A 22,641-nucleotide genomic window follows, 5' to 3' on the forward strand; every position below is an offset into this window, starting at 1 on the left:
TAACAGGGACCAGCCAGCTCAAGGTACCATGTCACCCCCCCCAGCACCAGAGCACTCCAGACACACAGTCCCCACAGGGACAGGGAAGGACACACAGATCGGGCACTGGTTAGACCAGGGGGATCTCTTGGAAAACATAATCCCATTATCCCCAGAGAAGGGCTCACATCCCCCCAAGGCCAGTAGGGGCAAGGGGGGCACAGTTACTCACCATACCATAGACCGGGGTGGGCTCCGCTCCGGGCAGACTGCCTCCCACCCGAAGTGGGGTGCTGCCAGCCAAGGGGTACGCAGCGACTCAGGGCGTTCCAGGTCATTGCATCCCAGCGAGGCATCCGCTCGCAGGCTCGTCCCCCTCCGTACAAGGGGGCACCGTCATGGCTAGGCCTAGGTCAGAACTATAACCTGCTCATGCTCGTAGGCCAGACCATAAGGATCTAGATAATCCAGGTAAGAAGCCCCAGCCGGCATCATTGCTTGAAGATCACCAGGAAATTCTTCCCTGAACACTAGCTAGCAAGTGAGTAAAGAAATGAAAAAGAAAATATTCTAAAAAGAATAAAAAAACTGAGACCGGAGTCCCAGCAGGAAACCTAGGTCTACTCCTTCTCTAGGCAGAAAAAAAACCTGATGTGCTGGGTTGTGTAGTGGGAGTTTATGCCTGGAGGGACAGCTCCCTGGACGTGTGTATTCAAATTTTCCTGCCTAGACTACTCCTGATGGGAGGAGCATTAACACGATGGACGATAGAGAAAATCAAACATTAATCTGCACAAAATCCAACAAGCTTTTCTTTATCTTAACCAGAAAAGATAAAACATTTTTACCACTTATGGGCCACACTGTGCAGTACATAGTACTGTGAATATACATCGTATGAGTAAGGTTACAACAATTTAAATGATCAGATAGCGATCAGTCTCAGGGTCTTAACACAAGGTCTACCTCCGTATGGCCAGCTTAAAAATCCTGCTTACCCAATTCATTTATTTCTGCAGCACAAACATACACAGAAGCAAACAAGCAGAGTCCTTACTTCCCCAGGTTCTCCATGTTTCCCAGGCAGGTAGAGAAGCAGTAGTTGTATGCAATTACAATGGAGGGGTATAAAGACTGGAAATCAAGAACCAAAATAGAGTTGCTGTAGAATTTGGATTCTGGCTCCATTACAAGCGGGATACATTGAGGGGCTCTCATCTGAGCACGCTGCTGGATGCTGGGCGTTAAAGGGATGTAATTCATTGGCTTGGCAATACGCAGCATCACTGACTCAACTCGATACTATGGAAATAAAAAATATATTTATTTTTATATATGTAGCTTTTCTGGAATAGGAACACATTCTGATTATTAAGGAAAACAAAAAACTTTACATCCAAACTTACACCACTATCAAATCTTGGACAATCTCCTAGGATCTAAGCTCAATGAGAATGAATAGGCTCTGGTGTTAGGGATGGGCAAGTGAATACATGTATACTTTACACCAAATACAGAAATGTTTCTTCACAGTAATAGCTGTGAAAATGTGGAATAGACTCCCTCCAGAGGTGGTTCTGGCCAGCTCAGTAGATTGCTTTAAAAAAGACCTGCATTCTTTCCTAAATGTACATAACATGACTGAGTTCTAATATTTATAGGTAAAGTTGATCCAGGGAATATCCGATTGCCTCTCGGGGGATCAGGAAGGAATTTTTTCCCCCTGCTGTAACAAACTGAGTCATGCTTTTCTGGGGTTTTTCGCATTCCTTTGGATTGACCGTGGGTACTGAATTGTATGATTTTTTTTTTTTTTTTTTATTGGTTTAACTAGATGGACTGGTTTCTTTTTTCAACCTAACTATGTAACTATACAATCGTATTACTTGAATATGCACGTGTCTGTATTCCACTATGCTAGGTTTTCCCTGCATAGTTGTTTACCTCTGTACATGGTTCTTTTAGTTTGTAATATTTATGTGACAATGTAAAAACAAAGACACAGCCTCATTCAATAATGCTATGTTTGAAGCCTAAAGTGGGGTACACACTAAGAACATCGGGCGAACGATTGTATGATTTTCCTTGTCGTTTCGCAAATCGGAACCGATGAACGAAAATTCTCGTACGACAAAGACTTGTTTTGTTGTTTATTGTTTCTGATCATGAGCAGCCTTTCTTTTCTGATTTTTCTTGTACAAAAATCATACGAAAACACATTAAATGAAAATTGTTTGTTTTTTCCCGTAAGAGAAAGAAATTTAGAGTTTGTCCCTTCAAAAACTTTCGTACGAAAATTCAAAAAATCGGCTGTAGAAAGTTCTGTACACACTATATGAAAATTCTTTGGACGAAAATGTTCACCCGATTTTCTTATAGTGTGTACGAGCCTTTAACGACCTATCGGCAGGTCTGCATTGTCACATGAAGGGTGCAGTGTTTCTACATATGAGAAAGTTGCTACTTTGTAAAACTAGGCAAGCAGAGCTTTGGCAACACTGGGAGGACAGATATTGGAAGCACCCCTTCAGCACCATATGCTGTCAAATATTTTTCTCCTAGTGCTGTCAGGTATGGCATTGTATTAAAGAGGAAGTAAACCCTCCTCTACAACTTGTACCTATAGGCAAGCCTATGATAAGGCTTACCTATAGGTACTGTAAATATCTCCTAAACATGTACCGTTTAGGAGATATTTACCTTACATGTCGCCAGTGACGTCACTGGCGCATGCGCTCTGAAGGAACGGCCGATCGTGCCGTTCCTTCAGAGCCCCGTGCCGTGACTGTCGGCTCCCGCGCGCGTGCGCGGGAGTGACGTCACCGCGGCTCCGGCCAATCAGATGGCCGGATGCCGCGATCCCGGAAGACGGGCGACTAGACATGTCGCCCGTCATAGAGGTGAGTGAGCGGCACGGCGGGGGCTCGTTCTGAGGTAAGTATTGCATAATGAGCTAATATGCGATGCATACTAGCTCATTATGTCTTTCTTTTGCAGGGTGTAAAAAAAAAAAAAAAAAATTTATACGAGTTTACAACCTCTTTAAGACCAAAAGTTAAATACTATTACCAGACACTCTAAATTCCTTGAAAAGAAGAAGCTAAAACTTATGGGGCACAAAACAAAAATAGAAGAGAAAAAAATATATATATTGCTAGTTATCTATCTATATATATTGCTAGTTATTGCTTTAGTTATCGAGAATCATCCTGTCTTGCTTGGGAGCTTTCTAATATGAATGATGCTGGGGAATGAGAAGGATTGAGGAGCCACAAATACATAAATAATTGTTTTGGCCACCACTGGCTGCAGCATGTTTGGCCCAAAAAAAAAAAAAGGAATTTAGAATTACCTGTAAATGTTATGTCTTGGAGTACAGTAGAGGACACAGGCTAGATATTCAGAGACCATGGGCTATAAGCTACCTTCTGTGTTTTCACACTGGTGAAAGCTTTCCCGACACGCCCCCTAGGTGTCCTGAATGCAGGAGTTTTGGTGTGCACCACAAGAGCAATATATAATACAAGTCTATGGCAAAGCGCAGCTAACCCAGGAAAGTTTTAGATGCAATGCGCTAAACCTCCCGTGTGGGTTAACTGCAGCACATCAGTGTGAAAGCAGCATTATAGGGGCGCAGAACAGTATAGGTTAGTTTACATTTGCAGTTTGGGGGGTGGTAAAACCCCCTAGTGAAAATATATTTTTACCACCCCCGCCCCAACTGCACCTCCTTAAGCTGCAGTGGCCAGGGGTGTACACATGTCACAGCAAGAGTTATATGCCCTGTCATGATTGGTGAGAGTAGCCCCTTCCAAGCATGACCCATTCAAGTGAATGAGGCCATTTTGCAAGTGCCCTGCAAACTTGTGCAGTACAAAAAAAAGGGGTTAACCACTTAAGCCCTGGAGGATTTGGCTGCTCAAAGACTAGGGCTTATTTTGCCTTTCTCCCTCTCCAGTGGGAGACCGCGAGTGGCCGGCGGACATCAGAGCCGCCGGTCACTCGCGCGGGGATGCCCGTGAAGGAACAGGGGCAGGAGCACGCCTCTGGTGGCGCGCGGTCGCCCCCTACAGGCTCCTGGGCGAGCAACGTAGTACTACGTCGCTTTGCCCAGGAGGGGCTGACTGCGGCAGTAAATATACTGTAGGCAGTCGGCAAGTGGTTAAAGTAGGCAGTGTTGTGTTGCTTTCTCGTCACCTGCATTAACTCCTTGGACCCCACAGAAGCATGCAGTTGGAGGGCACTTGCAGAGTGGCCCCATTTACTTGAATGGGTCGCGACTGGCAGGCGGTAACACCCACCAAAAGCAACAGGGGGCTTAATTCCTGCTGCAGCATGAGTACACCTTTGGCTGAAGACTTTACAATTATTTTAATGCATTCTCCACATTAAAGTAAAAACCCTTCTCTATGCAGCTTTTCCCCCAGTCTCCCTTTTTCCCCCCAATCTCTCCCTCGTCATTGGCTTAAAAGAAAATGTGCTTGTGTTGAATGCTTCCCACGGTGCCACATCCCAAATATATCTAGACAATGGAAAAATTCCCCTAGTTGTGGGACTTTATAGGCACTCAAACATTAGTGTGAATAACACTGTAAACATATTGATAAAATGTAATTAATTTTTATTAACAGAAATACAAAATGACATATAAAAACATGGCAAGCTAAGTAAAATACATCACATCAACAGATATTTGTTAACCACAAGGTCCCGGGGTATTGGCCCAACTAGTTTCGGAGTGGCGACAGATATTCCTTCAGGGGAAACCCTGGATAGTGGTATATTCTGCTGTGATGATTGAAACTATAGGCCTGCCACCATGATGTTAAAACCAAGTAATCAAACTGCTCGACCGAATCACCAAGGATGCTGTGTCAGAGATGTGCCGAGAAATATTTCCTCAATTCCACATATTCATGGAGGGTAAAGGCTTGTTGTTGTATACTAGTCAGCCTTAAAGTGTGCTAAAGGAGGACAGCTGAAACCCACATTCGGCGATCCTTGTGAGAACTTCAAGGCAGCAAAATGATATGGCTGAACAGCCTGCTGGGTTCACGACAAATGAGCAATGCCCATCTGATGTGATGTATTTTACTTAGCTTGCCATGTTTTTATATGTCATTTTGTATCTCTCTTAATAAAAATTAATTAAATTTTATAAATATGTTTACAGTGTTATTCACACTAATGTTTGAGTGCCTATAAAGTCCCACAACTAGGGGAATTTTTCCATTGTCTCGTCATTGGCTTAAACACACCAGTAAGAGCCAATGGCTCCTGCTTCTGTCAATTACAACCAGTGTAGAGGGAGCTGCAGGCGAGCCATGCTCAGTGTGGATTGGTATGATGGGCAGCACTTGGTTGGGGGGTGGAGTGCCAGGACTGCCAGCAGGGGACCCCAGAAGAGGACGGCTGGGCTGCTCTGTTCAAAACCATTGTACAGAGCAGGTAAGTATGACATGTTAAAATATGCAAATTGAAATAACTTTAAAGCGGAGTTCCACCCAAAAGTGGAACTTCTGCTTTAAGGCCTCCTCCCTGGCTCCTGTTTGTGAAACTGAGCTTTTGGGGAGGGGGGGGGGGGTGGGGCAGGTACCCGATTTTGACAGGTACCTGCTCCCACTTCCGTTCTGGTCGCCTTTGGTGATCTGCAGCAGAAGTTTGCCGTCCCGAAGTGTTCTGGGACAAATGCAGGTCCTAGAAGTCTTTGGGACCAGTTACAGAGTGCAGCCCCACTCGTGCATGTGCAGTAGGCACCCGGCAGTGAAGCTGCAAGCTGTCACAGCTGGGTGGCCATAGAAGAGATGCCGGCGCCGTTGAGGGAGGACACGGGAAGAACATGGCTGGGGTGAGTACAATGCTGGATCATCGGACAGGTGAGCGGCTGTTTATTAAAAGTCAGCAGCTACACTTTTTGTAGCTGCTGACTTTTAAAAAACAAAAAAAATGACTGGAACTCCGTTTTAAAGAGAAAGATGTACAGATGCAAGGAAATTATTCAAGGGAGGCACATTGGATTTTTAAACTGAATAAATTTCTGTGCATAGGTATTAAAAGTAATTGGACCAGTTATTAAATCCTTTCTAAATTGCCTCCTATGTACAATTAAAATTATTATTTCAAAATTAAATGGTTTACAACACATTGGTTAAGTATTTTATTTGCCCATTTTACATCATATAATGTAACAAGCTATATATTTTCTCACCTCTTCTATGAACTTTTTTTTCTTTTGTAACATAACATAACTTCCAAAAAACAATGCACTTTTTTTAACACATCTGATTCAAAATACTTTCCTATACTTGATAGTAACATCATTCTTATAATCACTATTTGTCCTTTTTTTTTAACCACCTTAGGAGAAAGGAGACCCAATGCATTACCGTATATACTCGAGTATAAGCCGACCCGAGTATAAGCCGAGGCCCCTACTTTTACCACAAAAAGATGGGAAAAATGATTGACTCGAGTATAAGCCTAGGGTGAGAATGCAGGGCGGCGGGCATGGTGCAGGAGAATGCAGGGCGGCGGGCATGGTACAGGAGAATGCAGGGTACTGGCATGGTACAGGAGAATGCAGGGTGAATGGCATGGTACAAGAGAATGCAGGGTGACTGGCATGGTACAGGAGAAAGCAGGGTGACTGGCATGGTGCAGGAGAATGCAGGGTGGCTGGCATGGTGCAGGTGAATGCAGGGTGGCTGACATGGTACAGGAGAATGCAGGGTACTGGCATGGTGCAGGAGAATGCAGGGTACTGGCATGGTACAGTAGAATGCAGGGTACTGGCATGGTACAGTAGAATGCAGGGTACTGGCATGGTGCAGGAGAATGCAGGGTGACTGGCATGGTGCAGGATAATGCAGGGTGACTGGCATGGTACAAGAGGATCCGGGGTTGTGGGCATACTACAGGAGATGCAGTGCTGTGGGCATGGTACAGGTGGACCATGCCCGCAGCACTGCATCCCTTGTAGTATACCCGCAGCCCTGCAGAATGGCAGGTAGTGCAGCAGTTTCCCTTACCTGTTCCAGAGGCGCCTTTGTTTTAAAAATGGCGCCGCCCGGCCCCGACATGTCATTGCGCACGCGCCGCCGCTCGTATACTTTCGGCTATTCCCGGCCTCTCCCGAGCGGCGCCGGGAGTAGCCGAAATTACACGAGCGGCGGCAGCGCGTGCGCAATGACATGTATGCGCCGGGCGGCGCCATTTTTAAAACTCAAGCACGTCGGAGCGGCCGGGAACTTTTTTTTTTTTTCTTGACTCGAGTATAAGCCGAGGGGGACGTTTTCAGCACAAAAAAATGTGCTGAAAAACTCGGCTTATACTCGAGTATATACGGTATATAGGAAACCTCCTTTTACAAGCATAGCACTTTGACCTTTAAGTGTTCTGCTGCTTTTACACCAAGTAAGCATTACTGAAAGCACACAGTCCAGCAGCACTACAGTAAAAAGGAAAAGAGGAAAAAAAGAACGCTCCTATCAAAAAAAAAATCAGCTTTCTAGAGCGTGCCGACATCCTAATAAGTCTGGAGAGAAAATATCTCACATGGGTATATCCTGTGAGCATAAGTGGACTTTTCAGGCACAACATAAGCCTGCACAACAGCCGCCTGGATGATAGGCATCAGTATTTGGTGATATGACTATTACTCTTGTCCAGTTTCTATTTGTGGGGTACACATATTATAGGGGTGATTCTTGTCTCCCCTAATAGGTTAGGTCTTCCATAGCCTAACCCTTTTCATGCTTTTGTATATGTTTTAAAGTGTTGTTAAAAAAAAAACCTAATTATTTTACATAACCAAATTGTGGATGTCTCATGTTGTGCCTGAAAAGTCCACCTATGCTCACAGGATATATCCATGCAAGATATTTTCTCCCAATGCTCCTATCAAATTATCTTGCCATGATCCTTGTTGGTGCAAAAAATAGAAGACATTCATATTTAAAGATTAAATAAAAATGCTAATTTTACCTGTGATCCTCTGGTTAAAACATGTAAAAACTGAATGCCAAAGAGTCTTGCCAATTCACTGGTTCTTCCAATTAAGTCCAAATGTTCCAATAACTGGAGAGTCCCATGCACCCTGCTCATGTAATGCTCTGTCATCCGCCATCTGCATACACATCAGGATTTGTATAAGAAAAATATACATAAGGATTGTACACATTAGTTCAGCGGGACATTTTCAGTTTTTAGCAAATGTCTACAGTTATTGCTACTATATTTCAAGGCAAAGGATCAGAGTAGTGAAAGTAAGGGACTGTTTACAATGTTGGAGTCAAGAAACCAGTCCCACTGCTTGCCTACACAAAGCCAATTGTCCTGAGCTCTAAGCATGTGTATCACAACAATGTCTACATTACTAGAAGTAAAAAGTTTGTATTGTTACTCTCAATTGTTTGAATTCTAAAAAAAAATAAAATAAATAAAAAAAAGATTTTAGAAAACAATGAAAAGTGGATTTTATCAGTTTTATGCAAACATTACCTGTAAACATCGGATTTATGATCAAACCAATCTGATAATGTTCGAAAGGTAAAGAGAGGAAACCTCTGGTGAAGGATATGGAAGGCCACATTTTCAAACGTGTAATTAGTTAGAGCTGCCTGGAAATTAAAAAATGACAGAATTTTTTTATTTTAAAAAGGAAAAAAAAAAGGAATAGTCACCTTAATAAATCTAAATCAACACCACCATTAGTTATACATTATGAGCAATGTAAGGTTTAGTCATTTTCTTTTTGGAAAAAAAGTGTTCTATATATTAGGTAGGGACATTTCCTTTATTTCATGTTACTGAGGTTATAGGAACCTCAGTACAGTAACAGGGAGAAATACTTGCTTCCCACATCTGACTCCATGAAAATGAAGTAACATACTACCAATCTGTCAGTGTTCTGATTTCTGGTCCATCTGCCCTCATATAGTGGACTCCATTACAGGCAGTATACACTTTCATATGTTTTTGTTGTTTGAACTAGGTATTAGTGTAGGCATAATCCCTGTGTCATTGATTTGCCTTACAAATATTTGTAAATGTCAAATTGTGACTTTTTGCATAATGAACGCAAAATTGTAACTAAGTAACCTACTCTTAGGTTCCATTGACCCCACTGAGTTGCATGTTGTTTTTCAACCTTTTTTTTGCAGCGCTTTTCAAGCAACAAAATAGTGCAGTCTATTCATTTGAATGAGCTGCCCTATGTGTGACAAATGCATCAAAAGAAGCTCAAGAACCTTTTAAAGTGTTTGCAGTGCAACAAAACGCTCTTTTGCTAGCAGCATTTGGGGTACCATTAATAGTTAATGGCAAAAGAGGCACAACACAGATTTCGGGAACACAGACAGAAATGTACGTCAATGCACCTGTTCCTGAAACGCGCAGAGATTATTGGGACCTAGAAATCTGGATAACGGGATTTTTGACTTTCCGTAAAATCCATTTCTCTGTGTTCATTCACTGTACGATTCTTGATACTGCCCCCTACAGGAGTAGGACACTAGGCAGAAAAATAACTTGACTAAGCCTATGGGGCAGTCCCAGGAGGTACTCAGTTTTGTTACAAGCATGTCAGAAGTATTACAACTCCATAGAGGGGCGGGTGCTGTGTCTGTCAATGAACACAGAGAAATGGATTTTAGGGTAAGTCAAAAAATGGATTTTTGTAAAATCTTACCGTAAAATCCTTTTCTCTTAGCTCATTGACAGACGTAGTCCTCGGTGATACAGCACCTTCGGGTTATGTTGCCTCCACAGGAGCAGGACTAGACAGGAAATTAAAATGCTCTGGCCACACCCTAGGGGCAGTCCCAGAGGGTATATCCTCTCTCTCTCTGCCTCAGCAAATCAGTTATGTCAAAAAGCAGTCTTTAGAGATTTTAACCCAACCCAACTCCAAAACAGAGGGGCGGGGACTACGTCTGTCAATGAGCTAAGAGAAAAGGATTTTACGGTAAGATTTTACAAAAATCCATTTTTCTCTATCGCTCATTGACAGACGTAGTCCTCGGTGATACAGCACCTTCGGGACGTCCCAGAGCAGTATCACAAATGAGGGGTGGGAAAATGGAAATCAAATCCCAATCTAGAAGGCTCAACCGGTGCCAACTAGAAGTTTACAATGCTCATCCTTAATGATGAGACTCAACAAAAAAGAAATTTTTCAAACAGAAAAAAACTCTCGAGGTAGACCACCGGTCTCCTCAAATTGCGGCCTGCAAAACCTTGCGGCCAAATGAGGCATCCGCCGATGCCGTCACATCAATTTTATAGAATTTTGTAAAGGTATGTACCGACGACCAGGTGGCCGCCTTACATACCTGGACCACTGACGCCTGATGGCGAAAGGCCCAGGAAGTACTGAGCGCTCGAGTGGAGTGCGCCCTAACAGGGAACGGAGGACTCTGACCCTTAATAGAATAAGCCTGTACCACCGTCTGTCTAATCCATTTGGCAATGGTCGCGGCAGATGCAGGCAAACCCTTTCTGGGGCCATCCGTGATCACAAAAAGTGAATCCGTCTTACGGAATGATTCCGTAGCTTTCAGGTATACTCCGATTGCCCGAACCACATCCAAGGAATGCAACGCATGTTCCCGATGATGCTTGGGCTGAGGACACAAGGAAGGTAGTACAATATCTTCATTCAGATGAAAATCTGAAACTACCTTAGGAAGAAAGGATGGCTTAGGATGAAGTACTACCTTATCCCTATGAATCACTAGGTATGGGGACTGGCATGATAATGCAGCCAGTTCTGACACCCTGCGAGCAGAAGTGATAGCCACCAAGAAGGCCACCTTCTGGGATAAAGTAAACAAGGGAATCTCCCTGATGTTTTCAAAGGGAGGTTTCTGTAGAACTGACAAAACTAAATTAAGATCCCAGGGCGGTAAGGGCGCGCGGACTGGTGGAGCCAGGTGCCGCACCCCCTGGATGAAATTCCGCACCAAGGACTTGGTAGCTAAAGGTTTCTGAAAGAAGATTACTAATGCTGAACTTGACCCTTGATGGTGCTCAAGGCTAGCTTCTGCTCAACCCCTTGTTGCAAAAAAGCCAATATTCGAGTCACCGAATAGGTACGTAGAGGAAATCCTAAAGATTCGCACCACGCAATATAAGTCTTCCATGTGTGATAATAGACCTTGCTGGAAGTCGCTTTCCTTGCTTTAATAAGGGTAGGAATGACTGAAGCTGACAAACCTCTGTCCTTCAGTACTTGGGTCTCAATGGCCAGGCCATTAAAACCAGCGACTGTAAAGCACGATGGTAAATTGGTCCTTGAGACCACAGACACTCCCTGAGACGAAGTTCCCACGGAACGTCTGCGACTAGCCTGTCCAAGTCGGCCAGGCCGGCTTGACGAGGCCAGCCTAGAATTTCTAGGACCACTGGTGCTGACTGGATCTGAACCAGGCGTCCCTAGAGCTATCTGGCCCCGACCATCCGAGAAAGTCTGGTCGTTTTCTGTTCCCACACATTTATCAGATACCTGATTGCTATCAGGAAGGGTGATCTTTTCTGGTTGAACCTCAGGGACCGAAGTTACCCGGCTAGAGGCTTCTTGGCCTGTCTGGTCAACCAGATCCGATTCCTGTGGGGAATTGAGACTAATCTTAGGAAAAGGTAAAGGAAAAGATCTATTCAGGGAACGGTGACTACCGCTCCCTGTAGTACTTAAATGTTGGAAGGGAAGAATCGCACCGGTAGTAGTAGTTGATGCTCGATCTAATGTCCTGAATACCGGTGAAAACGTCCCCCCCACCCTCAAACCGGGTGGGGGCGCACCTTCAGGCTGTGTACTCCTTTGCTTCGGGTTTGGCTGAGTTGGTCCTCTGTTTGTCCGACCAGCCTTTCTTGAACCCTCCTGGAGGAGTCTTGCCTTTCCCGCTTGTTCCAGCCGGGCGTGCGAACCCTTTATGGGCGGTAAAGAAAGGTCCTCGCTTGTTGCGAGGTCCCTTAGCTTTAGCAGCCTGTGGCAAAAAAGTGCTCTTGCCCCCAGTGGCATCCTTAATGATTTCATCTAGGGTGGCCCCAAATAGACGATTCCCCTGAAAGGGGAGATTCGTCAAGGTCTTTTTGGAACCTAGGTCAGCTGACCAGCATTTTAACCACAGCACACGTCTGAGGATTACCGCTGACATAGATGCATGCCCTAATAGGGGAGTAGTGTCCAAGGCTGCGTCACAGATAAACTGTAGCCCCTGTATAATCTGTTCCATCAAATCAGATGTTTCCTGGGGAATATCTTTTCCCCTAAGGTCTTGGCGTACCAATCTCGCCCATTCCGTAAGTGTCTGGGAAACTAGACCAATAACAATTACTGGTCTAAATGCTGACCCTATCAGAGAGAAGATGGTGCGGGACTCTGCTTCCATCTTTCGATCCACCGGATCCTTAAAGGACGAAGTGTCCTCCACTGGGATAACCGTGGCTTTATTCAGCCTGGAAATAGGTGGATCCACCACTGGTGGTACCGTCCATTTCTTAATGATGGATTCCTCAAACGGATAGCGTCTAGCAATACGCTTGGAAATAGTAAAGGTACGTTTAGAATGCTCCCATTCTCCTTTAATCTTATTACCAAAACACTTGGGTACAGGAAAAACCTTCACCGTTTTGATGGGCTTGTTAGTACCAAAAGGAATCTCTGTATCAGTTGCTTCTGCCGGTAAAACCTCAAGTTTTAAGGTTTCCTGCACTGCCACAACTAGTGCGTCCACCAATGCTTCTTCCTGAATTATAGCGGGAGAAGAAACGTCCTCCTCACTGTCTGAGGGAGCTTTACCTGAGGTAACAGCCCTTGCAGAGGGACCTGCAACTGCAGTGACCATCTCTGAATCTGAGTCAGAGGTGTCAGATAATATAGGGGTAGGCGGGGGTCGCTTCCTTGACCCTCGTCCCTGACAGGCCGCCTCCACCCGAGCCACCATAGACTCCAAAATTGCTGTAAATGCCTCTACACTCTGTGCACCGGCGGGTCCCGTGGCCCCCTCGAGGGAAACAGGTGGGGGAATTTGTGTGGCAGGGTCCATGATTATTCCAGTAACTTCCCGGATAATATAATTCAAAAATAAAAAACTTTTTTTTTTTTTTTTCACAGACCCCCAGCGCCACAAAAGCCCCTTAGTGTTACCTGCTAGGGATCCCTATCGATCGAGAGAGAGAGAGAGAGAGAGAGAGATAGACCCCCAGGCTCACCACTTGATGCTCAGAGTTTAACTGCAACAGGTTACAGCGCTGTCTTGACAAACAGGAAGTCTTTTGGCTGGCTGCCCAGGAAGAAAGGAGGCGGCTCCGCCCCTCTGCACGCCTTCCGGCGCCTCCCCTAGCTCCACGAGGTGTTTGGATCACCTCAAACATGGCCGCCCCCATGCTGGAGACACGAGGCTACGCCAAAATGGCGGCTCGTGCAATCCAGCAAAAAAAATGGCGGCGGCCTGTACCGAATAGCGGTGTGCTGCAGGGCACACAACACTATCTCTGCATGGGGATTTTTGGCGTGGTTGGCAGTACCGGCCCTGGCGGACCTCATGGCCGTTCGGAAGGCCTGCTATAGCTGGAGATTTGACTAGGAAGGCAGTCTACATGTCCGTGGCTTCTGACTGGTAGGTACCTTATTCTTATCACAGTAAGATTCCCAGACTGCCACTGATTACAATCTTTTAAACATGTATACAATTAGATTGTTAGCTCCCAAACCAAGCCTCCTGGCTTTTTGCACATAAAATCACACTCAAAGTAGGGGGATCTGTGCCATGTTATAGGATAGAGGGGGACTCTATCTTACCATACAGAGAGGGGCCCGCGTTCACCACAAGACCCGTCAGGGGGAAAAGGAGGAACATACTACTCACCATACCGGAACCAGGCGGGCACCAACTCCTGACAGTACCCCTCTCCACCGGGGCGGGAGGGCTGTCGACCAATACGGACGCCGTGACTCATGGTCTTTGGCGTTTCAGCGAGACGTTTAACTCGCGGGGTCAGTCCCTTAATGGGACTTTGTCGCGGCCGACCCAGCGCGGAGCTATGGCCTGCACGCGCTCGTAGGCTGAACTGGGGTGACCACCGGATCTCAACATCCAGCCCGTCGCCCAGTTCAGCTTTCTTGCTTGAAGATCTCACAGGAACACTGGAGAAAAAAGCTGTCTAAAAAATCTTTTTAAGAAAAAAATCTTGCGAGGACCGAAGATCCCAGCAAGGTATCTAGGTCCTTACTCCTAACTAGACAGAAAATAACTGATTTGCTGAGGCAGAGAGAGAGAGGATATACCCTCTGGGACTGCCCCTAGGGTGTGGCCAGAGCATTTTAATTTCCTGTCTAGTCCTGCTCCTGTGGAGGCAACATAACCCGAAGGTGCTGTATCACCGAGGACTACGTCTGTCAATGAGCGATAGAGAAAGTCCCATTTTTCTCTTTTGTTCATTGACGGGCACAGCTCCTTAGGATTCGTGATCATCGGGATGTCCCAAAGCAGTGTCAAACACGAGGAGTTGGAACAGCAAAAAAAAAAAAAAAATTCCCAAGGCTAAACCTTAGCCAACCAGGTAACAGGAGCGCAACAAAAAAACAACTGGAGCCCACCTGAACAATACTTCCCCCAAAGAGGGAACAGACCCCCCTAAACTGCAGCCTGCAAAACCTTGCGGCAAAAGGAAGCATCTGCAGATGCTAACACATCCACTTTATAGAATTTTGTGAGAGTGTGCACCGACGACCAAGTGGGTGCCTTGCAAACCTGTGTCGCTGATGCCTGACGACGGAAGGCCCAAGAAGCACTAAGCACCTGAATAGATTGCACCTTTACGGGGAAATAATGAACCTGACCCCTTGATCGAATAGGCCACCATCTGTCTGATCCATCTCAAAATGGTTGCAGAAGAAATTAACAGTCCTTTTCGTGGCCCATCCGTGAGCACAAATAGTAAGTCTGACGTCTGAAAAAAGACTCCGTAGCCGCCATGTACACCCGAATCGCCCAAACCACATCCAGGGCATGCAACGCAATTTCCTTAGGATGTTTTTGCCTGGGACACAGGGAAGGCAACTCAATGTGTTCATTCAAATGGAAATCAGAGACTACTTTAAGAAGGAACAACGGACAGGGGCGAAGAACCACCTTATCTTTGTGGACCACCAAGTAAGGGGTGCGAAAAGATAACACTGCCAATTCCCACACCCTGCAAGCAGGCGATCCTTACTAAAAAGGCCACCTTCTGGGACAGCGTAAGCAGGGGAAAATCCCAAAATGTTTTCAAAGGGAGGCTTCTGGAGGACTGAAAGCACCAAGTTCAGATTCCAAGACGGTAGAGGAGACTAAAAAGGTAGGCACCAGAGATTGCGTGGCCAGGGGTTGTTAAAAAAAGCTCACCCAGGCTGACAGCTGGGCCTTGATGGTACTCAAGGACAACTCCTGCTCAACCCCCCATTGAAGGAAGGTCAAGACCCGAGCCACCAAGAAAGAGCGAGGGTGAACACCAAGCGACTCTCACCACGAAATGTACGCTTTCCAAGTACTATGGTAGATCTTCTTAGAGGTAGACTTCCTAGCTTTCAGCAGTGTCGGAATCACTGACCCAGGCAAACCTCTATCCTTCAGCACCTGGCTTTCAACAGCCAAGTTGTCGAAGCCAGCGACTGTAGAGCAGAATGGAGGATTGGAATCCCTTGGGACAACAGATCCTCCCTGAGAGGCAGTCTCCAAAGGACGTTGGCGACCAGTCGCACGAGGTCGGCGTACCAAGACTGGCAAGGCCAGTCTGGGGCCACTAGAATGACCGGAATCCTTTCTGCCTCGATTCTGCACAAGAGTCTCGGCATAAGCTTGAGAGGAGGGAAAGCGTAGATCAGACAATACTGGCCCCACGGGGCTACAAGCGAATCCGTGGCATCCACCAGAGGATCCTGTGCCACAAATCTTTGAACCTTTCGGCAGAGCCGAAATGCCAACAGATCTACCTCGGAGGTGCCCCACCGGAGACATATCTGATGAAACACGTCCAGGTGAATGGACCACTCCCCTTGGTCCAACTCCTACCTGCTGAGATTATCCACCTGCCAGTTTTTCACCCCTGGAACGTGTACAGTGGAGGGGGCCAGAACGAAGTGTTCTGCTAACTGTAGAATGCCGGCTACCTCCAGAGCTTTCAACACACTTCTTGTTCCACCCTGGTGATTGACATAAGCCACAGCCGCGGCGTTGCCCGAATGAATCCACACTGGACACCTCTAAAGGCGATCCGTCCAGTGATCCAGACACAGCCTGATCGCTCAAGAGTTCCAGGACATTTATCAGTAGTCTGGACTCTTCCAGGGTCCAAACACCCTGAGCGGAGCTCCGACCCAGGACACCTCCCACCCGGAGAGACTAGCATCTGTGGTGACCACTGTCCAATACAAGGAAAGAAAGGATTTTCCCTTTTGACGAGCAGGAGAGTGAAGCCACCATACCAGAGAACCTTTGGTTTCCCAGCTCAGCCGCATCTGATTGTCCATAGACTTCGGACACATGTCTCATTTGGCCAAGATCTCCCTTTGCAGGAACCTCATATGAAACTGTGCCAACGGAACCGCCTCAAACGTAGATACCATCAGCACCCGCATGCAAGTCCAGAGGGATGACTATCTGCTGGACAGCAGATGGATCGCAACATGCAAATTCAGGAGTTTGTCCAGAGGAAGGAACACTCTGGCTAGAGCTGAGTCCAGGGTCAGACCCAGATAATCCAATTTTCTGGATTGAACCAGAGCAGACTTTTTGGTAATTCAGAAACCAGCCAAACTCCCTCAGATCTGTATAGTGATCTCCACATCCTCTACCAGAGAAGCAGAGGACTATACTCTCAAGAGGAGGTCGTCAAGATAGCCCAGTACTGCGATCCCCCACTGATGTAACAACGCCAGAAACGGGGCCAGCACTTTTGTGAAGACTCGTGGGTCAGAAGTGAGACCAAATGATAATGCTACGAACTGATATTGCTCCTCTTCTACAGCAAAGCAGAGGAAGCGCTGGTAATGGGCACAGATTGGAATGTGCGAGTAAGTATCCTTGATGTCGATAAAGGCAAGAAAATCCCCGATCGAGGGATGCCACTACCGTGCGAATGGACTCCATCCTGAACTTCTGTACCCGCACAAAGCAGTTCAGGGCCTTGAAATCCAGAATCGGCTGCATCTTGCCCGCTTTCTTTGGAACCATAAACAGGCTTTAATAAAAACCCTGAAACCTTTCTGAAGCCTGAATCGGGGCAATCACACCCTGAAGAAGCAGGTCTTGCACTGCCCCAAAGAGAGCTTGCAAGCTGTCCGGGGACAGGCTCACATTGGAAGGAAAGAACCTTTCTGGAGGGCAACAAAACTCGATCTTGTAGCAGGACCCTATCACTTTGTTGACCCATTTGTCTTGCACTAAGAAGGTCCATGAGCCCGGAAACCAGCGAAGACGTCCCCCCACCCCAGGCATGGGGTGAGGGGGCACCTGAAGGAGCCATGTCCGCGGGTCTAGAGAATCCCGCTCTCTGCTTGCCAGACCAAGCCGCTTGGAACCTCCCGAAGAGGACTTGAAAGGTTTTGAACCCTTAGCAGTGGATCCTGAGGGGCAAATCTATATACCTCCACCATGCTCAAGTGAGGTTTTATAGCTACTCTAAACTTTCTCTACCCTTCTCTGCACTCTTTCAAGTCCGCAACATCTTTTTTGTTAAATGGTGCCCAAAACTGACCTGCATATTCAAGCTGAAGTCTTACTAATGCTTTGTACAGGGGCTTGCTGTCAAACATGAGCTAATGTAATTTTTTTGCTGGGCCAATGTGAATGTTGCCTAAAGAATATCAGAGCAAATGTTGAGCGAACTGAACAACAAACGTTTAATGAATAAACTCATTACTATATTCAGAACCAATTTTAAGTATGTACCTCTGTTTTCATCATCCTCCAAACATTCAATACAATTCGGCCAACTACATTGATCTCGCTCATTGTGTCTGCGCCATACTCATCCTTGTCTGCAGAAAACCGATTCTCATTTTTGTCTTCTAAACAAAACAAAAAAAATAGAATTGAACAAATGTTAAAGAACATCATGAAAGAAGCAGCCTAGATAAACACATTAAGAAAGACATAGATTCTGAATCTGAGAAGTGCTATTACCCCCCCATTAGTGTGCAGACATACCAGGTATCCTGGAAATCTGCTGGCAAAGATCCACATTGAGGGCTGAGGCCCTCTGTAGCAGGTAACCCCATGAGTGCATTTGAACTTCATATCCTAGAAGGATATCTGGATCATACCTAAAGGAGAGAAAACCATAACACCAGAAACAGATATTAATGTACTAATGTTCCAGTTCTAAAAAAAAAAAAATAACCCAACCCATCCATCAGTAAAAAAAAAAAATCAAGTAGCAGGTTTTCTACAGTAAAACTTTGTATTCTGCAACATCCTGCTGCATTATTTGCAAATGTAAAACTCCACAAAAGATAGACTCCTTTTTTGCGATACGGCACTGCGTTACTTTAATGGACAATTGCGCGGTCGCGCGACACTACCCAACTAAAATTTATGTCTTTTTTTCCCGCAAATAGAGCTTTCTTTTGGTGGTATTTGATCACCACTGCATTTTTTGCCCTATAAACAAAAAAAGCCCAACAATTTTGAAAACAGAAACTTCATTTCTGCTATAAAACATATCAAATAAATGTTGCCGGAACCAGAGACACTAATACAGTGATCAATGCTAAAAAATATGCAGTCACTATAGTAATGACACTGGCTGAGAAGGGGTTAAACATCTAGGGCAAGCAAAGGGTTAACTGTGTGCTTAGCACCAGTGTTTTTGTGTACTGTGTGTGCTGCTTTCACTAGGGGAAGATATTGATTCTAGTCCAGTCCCTGCTTTACAGAGACACATGATCGATTTCTTCCCCCCTGTCACAACGGAAATATGCCTTGTTTACATAGCCATATCTCAGTACTCTGTGTTTTAATAATAATCGGGGGTGCCAGAGGATATCGAGTCCCCGGGACCCGCAGATCAGATTTTTTAAAACAAATATGTAAAGCTCAAACATATGCTTCTTCCTTTTCTACGTATTTTTTTTTTTTTATGTTTTTCCTAGGGCTACATTCTATGTTTTAGGGTGGTGAGAAGTATGCTATACAAATCCTTCATGTAACATCTTTAGTGCATTTTCCTGCAAATAAAACCTGCCATAGGGATGAGTGACAAGGACTCACACAGTAATTGCACTGCATACAAAAGGATAGCCTTGGCGTTTTACTACAAAAATATTAAAACTAAAAATTACGTTCAGGACAAATCTATATCAAAAAAGATATGTAATCCTTGTCAAACAATGTACAGTTTTTTCCCTTCATATAAGAAAACGGAACCTACCTTCTGATCAGGCCTAAAAGTTTTTCAAATAGATCCTTTTCATCAGAAGCATATGTGATCTGGAAGCCCGTGATGCCAGATCTAGTAAACAATGGGGCCTGGCTTCTGCTACCTGAATAGAGAGACAAAAAAAAATAATTTATAAAACAAATGGCTTGGATATTACCACAGTAAGGCTTCTTTCACACGGGCGTTCCATATGTCCGTATATCATCCCATCCGTTTGCGGATGATATACGGACATAATGCATGTCAATGGGATTGGGGATGTCAGCGGATAACATTCTGCTGACATCCGATTTGCGTCCTTTTAGTTCTGCTCAGTTTTTTGGAACGGAATAGAACCCTATTTTTCTTCCGTTTAAAAAACGGAAAGGACGCAAAATCGGATGTCAGCAGTGTCATCTGCTGACATCCGCAATCCCCATAGACATGCATTATGTACGTATATCATCTGCAAACGGATGGGATGATATGCGGACATACGGACCGGATGACACAAGTGTCATCTGTGTCCGTAAAAAAACAAAAAGTGCCGGAGCGGATCAAAATACAGTCCGTCCCATGTGAAAGGAGCCTAAGTGTGTACTTCTTTAAAGCAAGATTTCAGCCTGTGTAAAAAAACAAAATTCGGCACCTTCACTGGCAGAGTCTTGACTGATAACGATTGCACCAGTAGTCCTTGTTTTGTCACTTTGGGGCAGTGGGGAGTCAGAAGATAGACAGTAAAACACAGCGCAGATTGGGTCAAATTCAGGATCTGGTTCCAAGTCTCGTCGCGTTCTTGCATGGAGCTCCATGCACATAATAGTAAGATGCTGAACCTGCATCATAAACCAGAAACATTATGCTGCCGGTTATAATCAGATTAGTGAAATATAAATTCTGCCACTATATTGTGCCAAGAATTATTTTCATTGAGTACATATTTTGAATTACTGTGAAAGAATTATTCCAGTTAAGTAAAATCAATCAGTAAACTGCTAATGCTATCCAGTAAATTGCTACAGATTTTCTAAAGTATGTTCCCTTTTGGAGCATTAACAATGCCACTGAAATGGTTTTCTTACATTGGTTTTGTTAAACTTTCAGTGCGAAATAGAAATACATTTTTATTATTACAGGTCAAGAATTGTGAACTTTGAGGCCTCCATTGACCTTGCTACATATTGAGTCAAAACTCTTTCAGTTTGAAACACACATTGCGTCCATTGTTTGACATGGTTTTGTTTGCCTGAACTTTGAGATGAGAAGCTGTGTCATCTGCCCCAAAAGGAAAATGTGTTTGACAAACTTTTAAATACAATACTCAGAAAGACAGATAAATAAATCGCTTATCACAGGTGGATCGGCCTTTGGGGGAAAAGGTTTACATAAGACATCCTTCCCCTGGTCTTGAAACACGAAAAACCAGAGAGGTCGTAAAACTTTATGTTCAGGCCATGACTCACACAATGGGCGAAACTCAATTTCAGGATAACACCTATGTTCAACCATACACAATGCAAGTAAACTATTGTTTCCACCCTGAGAAGACAAACAAAACTGTCTGGACAAAGACGAGAATCTGTCATTTATTTACCTAAACACAAACAGGGGGATAAAGTTGTTGAAATCTACACGGAGTCACATAAACATTGTCACTTAGATTGATGAGAACTGCAAATCTCAAAATGAATTTCAGAAAATCATAAATTGATATCTCTGCCCCATCATATACAAAAGGTGTTTTGGAACTATGATGTTATGACAACCTCCTACTGAGAAGTACATTATATTCTATCATATAGTAGTGTCAAATGGTCAGAAATTTCACCCATATTTTATCATCCAGTCCAAATCATAAATGTACTGTTGTTAACATAGTAATCCCTTAAATGGATAATACTCTAATTGGAAACAAACCATGTATAGAAAAAGTTACATATACAAGCTGTTGTGTATCAATATATATAACTGTATATGTATCTATACAATTCTTACTGCTACTAATTGAAGTCTTGGGTTAAAAAGTAAAGTCCAATATATATATTACATAAGATATATTAAATATTAGAATAGTGTTACCAAGATTAATCTTTATTCAGATACCTGGTGGATTAAATGGACGTCATAGATGAGAGCATGATTACATTTTATGTTTCTTTTATAATAGTCTTAAATGGAGAAATTTTAATTAATTTTAATATACTGGTTAACCAAGAGGTGTCACCCTATGACATCACCAGTTAATGAATAAGATGTTCCAACCAATAGGAATAATGTTCCTCCCACTGGGTTTGGCTTATGATAATTTTTACTGCCCTTTTGTTCAACACAAAATAAAAAGAAACCAGAGATGTAATAAGGGAACACAACACAACACAACACACATCATATCTTGCCCAATATACATCACACTTACAACATACACACTACTAACAGCCATGCACAGACTCATCTACACAGACGACTCCATTTCAATCTGCCATGTATCTGAACCTTTGAGGGACGCCAAAAGAAGCTCCTCCCTAATTGGCCACCATCTTGGAAAAGCAGCCATCTTAAGGAACCTGGTAACTACTATTCTAAGCTAAGCGGCCATTTTAAATATGGTAATTATGCCTTGCTGTTATTTGATTATTATTCAATATTGTTTATGTACTTCCGTAAATGTTTTACATTTCGTATTTAAAGGGTAACGAAAGTACAATCCCAGCCGTATAAACCATATGTAGATTTTTCTCTAAAGAGATGATTTTTGTTTTTATAACATTTTTAATATCAGATTAAGCGCATTATTTGCGATTTTACGTCTTCCATTTTGCATGGCTTATTCTCACTTCATCTGCAGTGGAATGACTTTCGGCCATGTGATTCGCAGACTATTGTGGTCTGATTATATAGAATATTAATTTATGGTTCATACTACACCTGGGAAATACATAATCTTGCTTTATTTTACTTTCATCGTTTAGCTAAATATCACATCGCATTTATCGTTTTAAGTTGGTATTTTATGTAAGGTTATCTCTTTGTGTCACTCAAGTATGATCATTTATGGTGAAAATATGTCTTGCGAATAAATATTCTTATATATTCCCTACTGTAGACTGTTTCACTAAGATTGGTATATGCTTTTAAAAAGAAATTAACTGATATAAAAAAAAGAACTTGGGAAAATTGCGTGGTATACTATGAGTGTCTGAACAAAATTAATTGAGTTTTTTTCTTAGATATTAAAGTATTTGCCGTAATCGGCTGGAGGCACTG

At 44.1% G+C, this 22,641-nt stretch overlaps 1 protein-coding gene across 2 annotated transcripts in view; it reads right to left on the minus strand.

Annotated features, from left to right (window-relative positions):
• Positions 1 to 22,641, minus strand: part of REV3L (REV3 like, DNA directed polymerase zeta catalytic subunit) — a 422,230-nt gene that overhangs the window by 87,664 nt on the left and 311,925 nt on the right. For both annotated transcript variants that reach the window (XM_082249080.1, XM_082249081.1), the window contains 7 exons: positions 20,027 to 20,213; positions 19,390 to 19,501; positions 18,168 to 18,283; positions 17,910 to 18,028; positions 8,479 to 8,597; positions 7,963 to 8,104; positions 1,037 to 1,281 (listed from right to left, as the gene is read on the minus strand). In XM_082249080.1, the coding sequence (XP_082105206.1) occupies positions 1,037 to 1,281; positions 7,963 to 8,104; positions 8,479 to 8,597; positions 17,910 to 18,028; positions 18,168 to 18,283; positions 19,390 to 19,501; positions 20,027 to 20,213 (1,040 nt within the window). The remainder of the gene's footprint in view (positions 1 to 1,036; positions 1,282 to 7,962; positions 8,105 to 8,478; positions 8,598 to 17,909; positions 18,029 to 18,167; positions 18,284 to 19,389; positions 19,502 to 20,026; positions 20,214 to 22,641) is intronic.

The sequence above is a fragment of the Pelophylax lessonae genome, assembly GCF_965119305.1.
Source record: "Pelophylax lessonae genome assembly, chromosome: 3".
NCBI classification, from domain to species: domain Eukaryota; kingdom Metazoa; phylum Chordata; class Amphibia; order Anura; family Ranidae; genus Pelophylax; species Pelophylax lessonae.